General features: G+C 38.5%; 2 protein-coding genes across 18 annotated transcripts; one reads left to right on the top strand and one right to left on the bottom strand.

The window, feature by feature from the left end:
* The first annotated feature begins 89 nt into the window (after nt 1-89).
* On the top strand, nt 90-1788 carry LOC107265953 (alpha-(1,3)-fucosyltransferase fut-1-like). Its single transcript, XM_025083224.1, has 4 exons — nt 90-719; nt 819-1114; nt 1212-1529; nt 1587-1788. The coding sequence occupies exons 1-4, from the start codon at nt 462-464 to the stop codon at nt 1732-1734; spliced, it is 1020 nt and encodes a 339-aa protein (XP_024938992.1). The 5' UTR covers nt 90-461; the 3' UTR covers nt 1735-1788.
* On the bottom strand, nt 1774-14229 carry LOC107265951 (serine proteinase stubble). 17 transcript variants are annotated; one of them, XM_025083213.1, is made up of 15 exons: nt 14075-14229; nt 13770-13997; nt 13431-13598; nt 12284-13191; nt 11632-11841; nt 11165-11392; nt 11002-11079; nt 7249-7434; nt 5863-6210; nt 5149-5225; nt 4373-4473; nt 4174-4273; nt 3864-4076; nt 3653-3766; nt 3179-3567 (listed from the first exon to the last, which is right to left on the bottom strand). In XM_025083213.1, exons 6-15 carry the CDS (start codon nt 11298-11300, stop codon nt 3412-3414), a joined length of 1509 nt encoding a protein of 502 aa, XP_024938981.1. In that variant the 5' UTR covers nt 11301-11392; nt 11632-11841; nt 12284-13191; nt 13431-13598; nt 13770-13997; nt 14075-14229; the 3' UTR covers nt 3179-3411. The 17 variants fall into 17 exon arrangements, with proteins under 17 accessions (XP_024938977.1, XP_024938981.1, XP_024938982.1 ...); XM_025083214.1 differs by having other exon boundaries at nt 11778-11841; XM_025083210.1 differs by having other exon boundaries at nt 12487-13191.
* Between the last annotated feature and the right edge of the window lie 43 nt (nt 14230-14272).

Raw genomic sequence — 14272 nt, 5'->3', positions numbered from 1 at the left:
GTGATTCGGCGAATATCCATTAGGCTTGTTGGGATTGACATATATGATCAAGTTATGTATACTGCAACAATATAATCTCGTTATTTAATAAGTGACTTGTCAGTCTTTGGAATTGACTTGTTATAAAAAAAAACATTACGTTTTTCGTATAATATTTTGTTATCTTGTCTTATCTTACCTTATATTCTATCTTACATATAGCTATTCCTAGAAGACCACCTACACCATTTACAGGATATACTCTGATAAGATAAATCTACAAGTAATATCGACTGGCAAAATGTTACTATTGCAGTTGATGTTGAGACGGCACAAAACTATAACGTGACTAATGTATACGTGTAATTACAATGGATTAGCGTTTTCAAAAAATGGCGTATGAACTATTCTTATCTTGTGTAGCACGTTTTATCAATATTTCAGCTTAGTGGTTACCTGAAAGCACCTGGTGTTATCTTTCGATGATAATAGATTACCAAAAAATAGATCAGAGTGCTGTGTTCTCATCGGCCGTCATTTCAACGATGCAGCGAAAATGGATAATCGTATTTTTCTTTACTGGTGGTTTGGCCACCCTGTATTTAATAATAGTGTACAACGAGTGGGAGATTTTTGCAATAAAAAGTGTCAATTACGGGCATAGATATGCCTTTAATTTTAATGAAAATAATCCGATCAAAGCTAACGGCAGCTACGAATCTTCAAGAGTTGCACTACAGGTAGCTCAAACATTTTTTCTTCCCTTATTCTTATAACCAAATAAATATGTATGATTTCTTAAGTTTTACTAATAATATTGCTATATTTGGAATTATTAGCTGCCGAATGAGGAAAACACCAGTACTGAACATGGAAGTGCTATTAAAACTATTCTGTATTGGAATAAGATGTACGTGGAGCAAGAGAAATATTTTTTCTTTGGACATGGAGATATATTTAAAGGATGCCCAGTGCCACATTGTTATGCAACGAATAAGCGTGATTATCATGAGTCTTTGACAGATTTTGACGCTATATTGTTTCATGGTGTCGAAATGGTAAAAGGGGATATACCAAAAGTACGTTCTCCGAATCAGAGATATGTATTCTTCACTTGGGAATCTGCTGCGTCTAGGTTATTGGAACTTTGACTTTTTTTTTCGAATATCAATAATAAATGTGTAAATGTCAGTTATGAACTATTTTGTAATTAAGTTTTCGTTAATTTTTAGACCTATTAATAATCATGTGTTCGAGCTGACGCCAAATTATTATAATTGGACCATGGGCTTCCGAATGGATTCGGATATTCCACGTCCTTACGCTGTGGTTAGGGATCGAAATACGAATGAAATTGTTGCGCCAAGTTCGAAGGAAGTATCATGGCGCGAACCGGAAGACACATTCTCTGATCCGGAGCTGGATAACCTTGTTAAGGAAAAGACCAAGATGGCTGCTTGGTTTGTTTCGCACTGTAACACAATATCAAAGCGCGATGCATTAGTGGCGGCTCTTCGAAAGTATATACGGGTATATCGAAATTTCAAAAGGTTTGATAAATATAATTGTAATTGATAAAGTAAGGTTAACTTTGTTTATGCTTCTAGGTTGACATTTACGGTGCATGTGGGAGTTATAAATGTGACAAAAATCAAGACTGTTATGGGATGCTTGAGAAAGAATACTATTTTTATATATCATTTGAAAATACATTGTGCGTCGATTACGTCACGGAAAAGCTTTATGAAATATTAAAAAGAAATGTAATTCCCGTGGTTTATGGCGGCGCGAATTACACGCGTTTCGCCCCACCGCGATCTTACGTCAACGTCGAAGATTTTAAGAACGCGGAGACACTCGCTGCGTTCTTAAAGAAACTCGCGAGCGCTCCTGCCGAATATAGAAAATATTTTTGGTGGAAGCGATATTACGCTATTGAAGACTCGAAACAATCGACACTGTGTAAGTTTTGCGAAATGCTGCACGATAAGAGTTTGCCGAGAAAAAGTATGTTGGATTTTCGAAAGTATTACCTTGATGGTCAGTGCCATCTTCCGGACCCAAGATGGTTTCAAAAATAATCAATGACCGAACGTTGTTCAAGTTCCCCTGTGATAAAATAGCATTTAATGTATATGACACAGAATAATTAATATTTACGAAAGCTTATAGTAAATAAAAAGACAATACAATTGCCGTATAATTTATTTTCATTAATTGAAAACTAATAAAATCTCATTCGTGCGCTTCTAGTAAAGTTCGGTACAAAATTAAAATTGAAAATGAAAAAATATCCACAAACGTATAAACATTTTACGTAAATGCAGCCAGGTTTTCCCAAATATCTGTATACATATACATAAAAAAAGAGCAATCATTCGCACAGTTAATCAGTATATTTAACAGTGGTCATCGAATGAGTACAGTCGCTTTCACGTTCAGAATGTCGTCCTTCTATACACACAAGACCGATTCAACAGTCATCAGATGCAAATTCCAGTATATCTACATGAATTTACTGGAAATCCTATAGGTACCTTCACGCACATTAGATATTCAATTAGTGTCGGAGTCATCGAAGCTCTCTGTAATGTCTTCAGGTCGGCGAAAAAGGAAAAAGCAAGCTTCAATAAACTCCCGTAAACTTTGGTAACTTTGCGAGTAATCATTGTCGCGCGTCGATTAATTGACCCGACGTCGTATAAATTCTTCCATGTATTCTCATTCAAAAAATCGACGTCATATCAGTCAAACACAAATGCACCGTCGTCTCTCTTCGTTTAGCTCATTACTTTATCGATCCACGGAACGAACTTTTGAATGTTTGTATAGACACCAGGTAAATGTTCACGACCACATCCGATTCCCCAGGAAACCAAACCGATGAGAACGTGTCTGCCTTCAACAGACAGCGTAAGTGGTCCGCCGGAGTCTCCCTGTACATATACCAATCATGATAACCCTGACCATTCAAAAATAGTTCAAATTTAAAAAAAAAATATCTTTCAATTTTTAGTTTACCTGACAAGAATCCCGACCTCCCTCTTTATATCCAGCGCAAAGAAAAACGTCGTGTATGGTTTCTCTTCGTCCTGCAGCTCTGAACCATCTCTGACACCTTTCATTTGGTATGACCTGATAACGTGCAAGCCGATAAAAATAATTAAAAGTCAATCAAATAAAATTAAAAAACACGCACATTAGATATTCAATTAGTGTCGGAGTCATCGAAGCTCTCTGTAATGTCTTCAGGTCGGCGAAAAAGGAAAAAGCAAGCTTCAATAAACTCCCGTAAACTTTGGTAACTTTGCGAGTAATCATTGTCGCGCGTCGATTAATTGACCCGACGTCGTATAAATTCTTCCATGTATTCTCATTCAAAAAATCGACGTCATATCAGTCAAACACAAATGCACCGTCGTCTCTCTTCGTTTAGCTCATTACTTTATCGATCCACGGAACGAACTTTTGAATGTTTGTATAGACACCAGGTAAATGTTCACGACCACATCCGATTCCCCAGGAAACCAAACCGATGAGAACGTGTCTGCCTTCAACAGACAGCGTAAGTGGTCCGCCGGAGTCTCCCTGTACATATACCAATCATGATAACCCTGACCATTCAAAAATAGTTCAAATTTAAAAAAAAAATATCTTTCAATTTTTAGTTTACCTGACAAGAATCCCGACCTCCCTCTTTATATCCAGCGCAAAGAAAAACGTCGTGTATGGTTTCTCTTCGTCCTGCAGCTCTGAACCATCTCTGACACCTTTCATTTGGTATGACCTGATAACGTGCAAGCCGATAAAAATAATTAAAAGTCAATCAAATAAAATTAAAAAACGTGTATATCAAAAACTATCATTTCACTAAATATTATTACCTCAACGTCCACTTCCTGGAGAACGGTAGGTGCAGAACTTTGCCCGTGTCTCGTTCTACCCCAACCAGCAACCGTAGCGGTTCTACCCGATAACTTGAGGTTCCTGGCTGGTAAACAAACCGGTAATATATGCTGTTTGAATGCGACGGTTCGCGATAACTTCACTAGAGCGACGTCATTACGAAAATCCGTAGGCGAGTATTGCGGATGTACCTGTAAAAACGATCTTTATTATTTCTGTTATCAATTTTTGAAAATAATTATTTATTAATCATAGTGCACGATAACGTTTCATGATAACTGGACTGACCTCCTTGCGTTCTATGTTGTATTCCTCGTGAAGTAATCTCTCTGTAGAATCTCTAACGTCCCACTCGCCAAGCCTGACTTTCAAGTTACTATTAGGCGTCCTGTCACAGAAGATTAATCCGTATTAGCTTCTTAACGAAAATTGTACAAATAAATAATTATAAATTAGGTAAATATTAATATCGATTAACGATACTAACGTCGCCACGCAATGCGCTGCTGTTACGACCCATCGGTTGTTCAGCAAAGCACCGCCGCAAGAAAGTTTCTTCGACAGGAATCCTGACTTTATGATTGCAGCCTTAAAAAGAAAAAGACAAAAGAATATAAATAAACGTACCGCAAATCCATTGTATTATAGAGAGTGATAATAAAAAAATACGACAATATATTATATCGGCAAGTAAAAAAAGAATATATAGAAGCGCGCGTTGTGTCTTGAGAATATAAGTAATCGTTTTACTGGCCGCGAAAGGAGAAATTTCTCATGTGTATTTGCGACCGTCGCATTTCTCCGGCTTTTACACAAAGAAATCCATATCCAAAGTGATTCCATTTCTTCGTCTATACTTTCTACGTGCGTTTCCATTCTCCTCGTACTTTTCGTCAAATATTTTATGGGATACGAATGTGCCTACAGTATAACCTAGAGATGGTAAAGTGTACTGAAGAGATACAACGGCATTTAATTAAAGTTGACACACCTTAAAGGAGCCTTCATAGCTTTATGAGACTCGTCGAACGCAATTGTGAAGACACCTTTACTCTGCCAGTACTATAAGAATCCATGGCCACTGGGATTTTCGTGTAAATTCTTATAGACAATTTTAATGGTTAACGTCCAATAGAAAACACCTCGTGCGAGACGAATGAATAATTCAAATAATAAAAAGGAAGAGCGTCGAGAAACGTGAGAAGCTATTTTAACCGAGACGTGAAATTTATTACGGAAACAAGTTCATCGCCACTATCTTACCTGCCACGGATGACTGCCAAAGCTTGAACTGTGACCCCCCACGATTCTGTTACTCCTAGTGTACAATTCGCCGCAACCTGTAATCAACACAGAAGAATTAATGATAAGATAACAAATATTTCTAGATACTAATTTATCAGAGACCTAAGAGTATGCTCAGAGATAGAGAGAGATACAAAATTGTGCGCATGCTGTGAATGGACCAATTGATATTTGAACAATTAAAAAAAAAGTCGTGCGTATCTCCATGCCAAGCGATAAGACTCATAGCGCATGCTGCTATAGGTAGCTTTGTCTTGTCTCCTATTGTTTTGTTCATCCGTTCGTCCAGCATCCCTCTTAACCATTATTCCATTATCTTCCGTGAAAGTAACCGTCGCGTCCTGCGAAAGTGATCGCGTGCAACCAGATGTCCTTCCGTGCAAGAGAGTCGCGTGAATTCTCAAGCGAGTCCTTTCTAGAGTTTCTGTCAATAATAGATAATGGGGTAAAGCCCTCGTTTCCCTGGTCCAGTTCCGCTCCTCCTCGTTATCCAGAATCTTGTGCGACGGAGAAATTGTATCTGCGTAATGGCTGTCGCGATGGAAATAACGAAGAGTCAGTCGTGCGTCAATTGTTGGCCGATGACAATTACGAATTAAAAACAAAGTAGGAAAAATAAGCAATGCCAAATTAAGACATCATTGATTGCCAAGGATAATCTTATCAGATTACCACGATATTTAGATTGGTCCAATGTATTTGAATTATCCTCTCCCGGTCTGTGACTCCCACCGGAAACCGGGTAGCCGTTGTCTTCGTATTCGTCCTGTGGATAATCCACGGGAGCATATCCGGCCGTTACCGGTCGATTAATAAACGGTCGATCGTGATTGATGACCTCAGGATGATTGTCCCAGGATGAGTGATTCGGCGAATATCCATTAGGCTTGTTGGGATTGACATATATGATCGAAGGTCGATGAGCATTGTGAGGATAGATAGTCTGAGGACGTAGTCCGTTGTAGATGGCGACATCGTCGTCCAGGTAAGGCCGCTGATTGGCCAGATTTATTGAGAACGCTAGAATTTTTTTATTTTCAAATTCCAACCAGATTACGAAATTTTTAATTAATTTTTTTTTTTTTAAAAAAAAGCACACTCAAATTTACTGTGTAGTCAAAACGAGCTAAACGGTCACTTGGAGCGGAAAATAAGGGCTGCCAACAGGCGGTCGTTGTCATTGGCGAAAGTCGCCATTATTCGCAGCAGCCTCAAGGCTACTTCTCTACCCTCATTCAATAATCCTCAAGTTAATTCGTGAACGGATCTTCGTCCTGTGTCAACCTACTACACGCCACTGAGTGCTACGTATGTTGGTATAACTGTATTCGAAAGTTGGTCGCATGTCCAGCCATACCTGGTCACTCGGTTCTACCTACTATTATGCAATTTTGGAAGTCGTCGTGAGAAATCAGGTTTTCTTCATTCCGTTCACACTTGGCGACATGCTTTGAATATAATGAATATGTCGTTTACACGTCTGACAATTTTTCTTACGTAATTTTTATATTTTCCCTTGAAACATAACACGCACTTAGACCCAGTTGTTACAAATTGCTATGACGAAATTTATCGAGTGATTCGTGCGTAATCGAATATTCATAGGCAACAGTTTGACCAGAATTTAAGATTGCATGTGTTATTATCGTAATTCAGCGATCGACGACTTGGTAAAGTTAGATGCTGCATACGGTCATTGGTCAGTTTTAGTACGTATTACGGCAATGGCATTAACCTAGCTACACCTTGATATTTATGAAACGGCAATTACTCAAGCGTCTGAAAATTGGTTCCAGTTCAACTCGTTGAGAGACACGATATCCGTTTCTTATTCACGTCCAAGATGACTTGCATCATTATTGTACTTGGTAAGAGCTATAGGAAGTTTTTACGTACGAAAATAGAATTAATGAAAATTTCAATAAACCTAGGGAATTTCATTGCCAAGAATAAAAGTACCATAAGACCAGGTACTTTTTATACGGGACTCGACTGAAAAGATTTGAAGAAAATAAAAATAATAATCTGCCCTTTATACAGGGAGATTCAAAAACTTACTGGCATTCTGTAGCAGACCTACACTTGGCTGCGGTACTTTTTCCGGTATATCATCATCGTCCACGCAGCAACTCCAAATTAATCCTCCGGAGCAAAGGTCAACAGGTCGACCTCCGCCAAGAACACAGCTGATGCTGAGTCCGCAGTCGAATTTGGTACCCTTGTACTTGCAGGTCTGGGGTATCACTGGAAATAAAAAAATGAATCATATACACGTAGATTTTGACAAAATTTTACTTAAAAAAAAAAAAGGAAATTGTCTTTTTCCAAAATTCGTATCTTCCGAATAAAAAGTCTTCGACTCCCGTACGAATGAATGGACATGACCGTGGCTTTGTTTACCCCGATGAGATCCTCCGCTCTGTTTCTCACGATAAATGATCCCATCGTAATTGCGAGGCACTTTCGTTCCGAATCGGAGTTTCGTAAGTGAAATTTAGGACTCCGAGCGAACGTGAAAGTTACCACGATAACGGCCACTTATCGCCTTTAATGTATATCGATAACAACAATTACCACAGCGTAATCCTGCTTTCGATACAAAGCATTAAATTGTTCATGCATAATATTATTTTCACTGTACAAATAATATCAACGTTTCGGCCATATTTTATTATTATTATTAACCTACTTCTACCGAGCATATCCATAATTCCAGATGGCAGATTAGCCTGTTGTCCTCTAGGATCATCGGCGTCGGTATAGTTTCGTTTTCTCCTCAAAGTTTCAACCAAAAGAATCCCTTGCTCCTGACTGGTCAATTTTCTTCGTCGTCCTTGCCTCTCGGACGAGTCCTCGAAGTTCAGCTCAGCCAGTTCACCATTTTTCCTCTTACGTCCAAGCTCATCCAGAAGCAGGACCAGGTTTGATTGGCTGTCCTCCGAAGTCATCAGTGATAACGGCTCGTTGGTGTCCCAAGAATTCTTATCCTCGTGCAATTCGAGCCCACCGTATTCTTGGGTATGATCTTGAGGGCTTTCTCCTCCGGGATGAGAAGCCGCTTCCGGTTCGGCCTGATAAGGATAACCAGGTGTCACTCTGTCGGAGTTCCAATAGCTCTGATGACTTTCTTGAGAATTCTTCAGGGTCTCTTGAAGGTGTCCTCTCACAGGGCGACCTCTTTCTATCACATTCTTCAAGGTACTTTCTATAGCCCTGTTTTCACGCACGTACTCCGAATGATCTCTAGGGTTTTTGGATGATCTAAAAAAGTTGTCACTTCCGCCTACAGTACCTTCCTCCATGCTCGAGGAATCCTGCCGCTCCTGGTATCGATTTTCGGGCTGACCCTGAGGTCTACCGAAAAAAATAGGCTCCTGACTGAGGTATCCCGCTGATCCTGATGATCCTGTCTTGGATCCTGCTGATCGGTATGCTTCCATGTTATAAAAATCATAGTCAGCCTTGGCTGCTACTGAGACAAGTAGCACGTAAAGGAAATTCAGCCACATGCTGAATATTTACACTGTTGACACTCCCTCTGATGAACAATCATACAATCTGAGCATCCTCACAGAAATACATCCGTTTCAACGTGTCACTACCTTATCGACCGGTTTTTCACTATTGATCACGTATCGATAAAGGCTCCACCATCCGGTCTGGCAATGATGATCTTTGTACGATAACAATTATTCATGGCTACTTGAGCTGCACGTTCGTCACGTAGGTCTTGTCGTTCACGAGAATTATGAGCTTGTAATAAGTTGCATAGGTCACGACCTTTATCTCGAAATCACTCCTTGGCATTTTGCGCTATCACAAAATCGGTTCCATAGAGGGAACAAACGTACGAGGTCAGATCCTTCCAATGAATCCAGTCCGATGAGGATCGGTCCAAAAGAAGGATCCTGTTACCGGAGTGGAGTCCACGAACAAACCTAATTGTATTTCCCACCAAACCGATTCAAATCGGTTGGATCAAACGGATGGTCGAAGGTCGTCTACAGACCTGATGTCAAAGCGCGTCTTGCACGTGGACTGACTTGGACTTGACGTCTAGCGAGTCAATTGGGGTCTTGGGAGTTGGCTCTGCTTTCACCGACAACAGCTTTCCCGACGGCCCAAGTGCTACCAATATAATACCACCGTTGCTTTTCCCCTACCTTCACTTTGTGTATACCCATCTTTGTTCTTTGTTTTCTTTTTACATATCTGTCAGGTACCGATCTGATACGCGGCTGGACCAGGTACTTCTTTGATTTCGTACTAAGCCCGAATCATAGTGATCCAATATAACTCTCGAGTATACTCGAGCGAAAATACTAATGTTACTTTGTTATCGTGAGGATAGTTTTTGAAAAATAATAATAATTCTTTAAGATACCGTGATATTACGTGAAATACGAAGAGCATTGTTTTTACATCGAGAATCAAGCAAAACCATCCGCGAATTTCACCGTGGAAAGTGTCTGGTGATATTTTCGTTCACGTACACGAAAATTTCACAGTTTCGCAACGATGATCTTTACTGTCGCGACCCAAATTACTGTGAATCGTTTTCACCGAAAGTATTTCCTATAAATTTCGCGAAACGCCAAATTGTTTCGCCGTTTATATCCTGCGCATTTTTTATTGCGCTCCCGCAGCTGCAATTCACGCTGGACTTGAGCTAATCTGTGGCGATGGAAAGTAAGTTTCGCCAACCTTTCAAGGCAAAAGTTCATTTTCATCTTTTCGGCTGAACAGCTCAAGCGCAAATCGCGAAATTTCTTTGACACTCGTTTACGTAGTGCGTCCGTTGCGATTGGCAAAAATAACAAGAGGAATTTCGCCACTGTCAGTCCCTCAATTTTTACCACTGATCCTTTTCCGTAAATTCGTAATTTTATCAATAAAATGTCAACATGACGTCACATTGAAAAAATGAAAAACCATCAAATTACTTATTCACATTTTATCGTATACGTATACACGTGTATAATGAATTATAAATAATTAACAACATTTTTTTTTAATTCTACAAATTATATTCGATCGGAGGTTTCGAAATACCAAACGGAAATGCTTATTAGGACAGATCCGTTTCTCGATGTCCGGTTAAGGTGTAAACATTGCGCAACAATTATGACGCATCTAGTATATGTAAATTAAAATGAATGAACGCGAAGCGTTATCCATATGAGGAAAAAGTAATGCTGTATGTTACCCGTATGTGGATATATGTATGCATGAGACTTGTTACAGTCCGACGATTATATGAGTTTGAGAGTGCGAAACGGACGTGTCACGGCTGGGTACAATTATCTCGAAAGAAGAAACTTCTTTGTCGCGAAAATCACGTGCGCGTCGGGCCTTTCTCTTTCAGGCCAAGAACTATGGCGAATTCGAGTTAACTCACTACTACGGGCGCATCCAGACGAGTAATACAAGAAGATCAGCACGGATTCGCATTAGAGGAACTTTATCGCAGTAGTAAACCAATCAAATCTCAACATCATGTTACACAATTCATTGCGATTGTGACTTACAACGTAATAAAAAATGTATAAATCCAGTATATTCATATAATATAAGAAGGCTGAATTAATGTATTACAAAAGAAGCGAGACGAGCGAATTAAAAAATCAACAGGGATTCGCATGGAGGAATTTTGATGGATTCGATTAATCTACTGGATAGTTATTTGTTATTGATTACTATTGATCGCTAATCCATGCTGTAGTGAACTGCTGATTCGACTTTGTCATTTAATACATTTTTTTTATCGATAAATTTAATTATTTATATATGAAATAATAATAATAAACTTACGTCCAAGCTCGTCGAAGAATCTCATCTCTCCCTGGGATCCTAGAGAGTTTGCTGAATTCTTGTCGTTGTTAGTATCATCTGTAAAGAGAATCGAATGGTCTTGATAAGAAATTATCTTTGTTGTCAGATTTTAATAAGAAATTTGTGAAGCTCATTGACTTACCTAGACTTGATAGATAGCGATCGTTCCTTCGGGTGTTCCCCGTGGTTGATAAGGCTAAGATCAGTAGGATGATCTGGGAGAATGACTGGATACTCATCTCGTACTCAGCCAATGACAATCCACTGGACATTGTCATTTAACTCTTCATGGTCCAGGAATGAAATTTATTATCTTGGTGTTGAAGGACTTGAAATTTCCATAAGTGTCATCGTAGACGTGAAGCTTCGCCTGACACAATAGTACTATAATTTATTTAGAGTATTTAAGGAATTTGAGGTTTATACTTCTGAGGGAAGTGGGGATGACTTTTTTTCTTATTGAAAATACCCAACAGTCTTCTTTTCTTTTTGTTTACTTAAAATTCCTAAAAATTTAACACTTTCGAGTAGACCAAACAGCTACCAAATTTTTATTTGTATATATGTATATATATATTTTTCATTCAGTTTTTTTGTGAATTTTCTTACTGTTACAATGATTTGAATTTATTTCAGTGTGTTTTCGCTTGTTGCGTTCGCATGGTGCATTTTCATTTTTTTTCTTGTATCTTTGAAAAATTCTATCCAACATTCGAAAACTCTTGGCAGTGATTGTACTGGTGAGGTTTATCTACCGTGGCGAAGAGGTGGATCGACGTTGTACAGGTCTGCACAAAAGTGGGACGTGAAACCAGGCCACTGAAACAAGTGGAACGGCTTTTAGTGCTTATAGTATTTGAAATGTGGTCTACATGCGGCAGAGCGGCCACTATACTTTTAGTTATTAGTGAAAGTTAGCGAATGGTAACTTTCGACTTTGGAAACGGGAAATGTATCGGATTTTTCTCTTATCGTTGGTATTGAAAAAGGATATGGGTACGTGTATTAACGAAAATTGAATGTCATTGAATTCCGATACATTCCAAACGATTTCTCTTTTATCTTTACTACAATAGTTTTAACGTAAAATTTAATATAAAATAGCTAGTCCATAAAACTTCAATTCAATGACACCAGATTACGCTCAAGTATTAAATATCCCAGTATCGCGACTTCTGGAAATCATACAGAGGCGTTTTAATGAATTTCCTGTAACCTAGATTCTCGTTTCCAGTCGTGCAAAACCGTAATCTGATCTTACCTTGACGTTCATTCAAGATCAATGCACCTTATACGTTGTACATGAGAAAAGTGCATTTTTCCAAAAAGTTATATTTTAATAAAGAAAATATTTTAATCAATCTACTCAATCCACGAGCATAATTTCGTATTCTAATTGTGCATGAAAATGAATTAAGTCTTCCTTTCCTAGCACGGATCATTAACGATTTACCGGAACCTCACCTGGTCTCGATCAAGATCAAGGCCGATATCTTGCTCTTGAACCACAGAACAACCCGTGGGCATTCACACCGTTACAATTCCATATTTACATAAACAAACAAAAGCAAAGGTATCGCTGACACTTATTAATGAGACAATTTCAAAAATTCACTTAAACTTCACTAGTTTTTTACGAAAAAAACTTTTAATTTTTTCGACCTCAATTTTGCGTAGCTTCAAAATATACCTAGACAGGATCAATTAGGCAAAATGTGATTTTTCATATCGGTTTAATGACGTTCAAAATAATTATTTGTATGATATGACGTTTATCGTAGGAGTTCTCAATGCCGGTGTCAATTTTCAGTGTTACGACTTCGTTTTTCCTTCCAATTACGAATAACGTGATACAGGAAAATTTCAAGAGCCTTCCACACCAATCACTGGATGAATAGAACACCGCGAGATGCGGTTGACTACTGATGAGGAACAGAAACATCGGCATTCAACACATTCTCCTTGGTGTCCTCTCTTAGTCTCTTGGTCTCTCTTCAGTCTCCGCTCACTCTCTCCGATGGACCACGTTTCAAGGCCTTTCTTATTTGTCGTTAGCCAGTGAAATCGCTTGGACACATGCTTCCTCTGTTTCCATTCTTCCCACCTCATTTCCTGTTCTTCTTTTCATTCCTTGTTAAAGGAATCTCTTGCTCATCATCCGTATCCCTGCTGAATTAATGTTAATCATTAGTAAAACATTCACTAAAACATTCCAATGGTAGCATTAGAGAAATAAAAACGAAAACATTAATACAGTCCAAGCATGCATGGTCAATGAGAAAATAACCTGAAACTTTGAAAAACTTACTAAGAGCTTTGGATTTTCACGATTGTTTTTCCCTAATCATTTCTTTCCCATAAGTATATCACATTTTGAGAAACACGTTAGAAGCTCGTTAGATACTCACAGGCGTTTAATGTATCCCAAACTTTGTTGGCCTCTGGAAAATATTAACGCGTCCACCGACCAAACTCGTGTCACTTTCGCGTGAGAATTGTGCGAAACAAATCCCTTTTTTTCGTGCTACGTCAAGTTTCACCAGAATAAACAAGTATACAAAGTCTCCACCGACATCCTGAAATTATATTAAACACAGTTATGACATTGTGGCACCTAATTTTCGTGATGGCAATTTCCTACACGGATGCTAGTAAAATTATCATCAGAGAGTCAAGTGTGGAGGAACGTTGGTCACCGGCAATTTTAACAGTCAGTTATAAAGATATAAAATTTTTTTCAAATTTACCTTGATTTTTCTATTTTCAACTTCATCACAACTTTCAGGCCAAAATCTTGGATCAGTGCACGGACTCATTTAAGATAGCTGGAATTACCATAATGGGTAATACGTCATTAGAATTGTTACAGTGCCTTCATGATTTGAAAAACTCATATTACACAATTACATGTGACGATTCGTATCGTCTTAAAAAGATTTGCGCTTCTTGGGAATGGATGGTAGATAAATTCTGCACTTTAAAACCAATGAAAACATCATTAAATTTAATAATGGCCAATGACATGATTGATCTTGAGTCAACGTTAACTTACTCCAAAAATATGTTGCATAGTCATTGGCTAACCAGGTCTTATCACATGATCATTGTTCCAAGTAAGACAAAATTGCAAATCAAACCAGTGACTTGAAGATTGTCAATTATTTTTTCTAATAAACTTATCACTTTTAGCAACGTCCTGCGATAGAGCGACAGCCAGGAGTACATTGAAGTTAGCCTGGAAATTTAACAT

This window comes from Cephus cinctus, unplaced genomic scaffold (genome assembly GCF_000341935.2).
Source record: "Cephus cinctus unplaced genomic scaffold, Ccin1 Ccin1_scaffold0261, whole genome shotgun sequence".
In the NCBI taxonomy this organism is placed as follows: domain Eukaryota; kingdom Metazoa; phylum Arthropoda; class Insecta; order Hymenoptera; family Cephidae; genus Cephus; species Cephus cinctus.
Note: the sequence above shows the minus strand (reverse complement) of the source record. Positions and strands in the feature narration are given on the sequence as shown.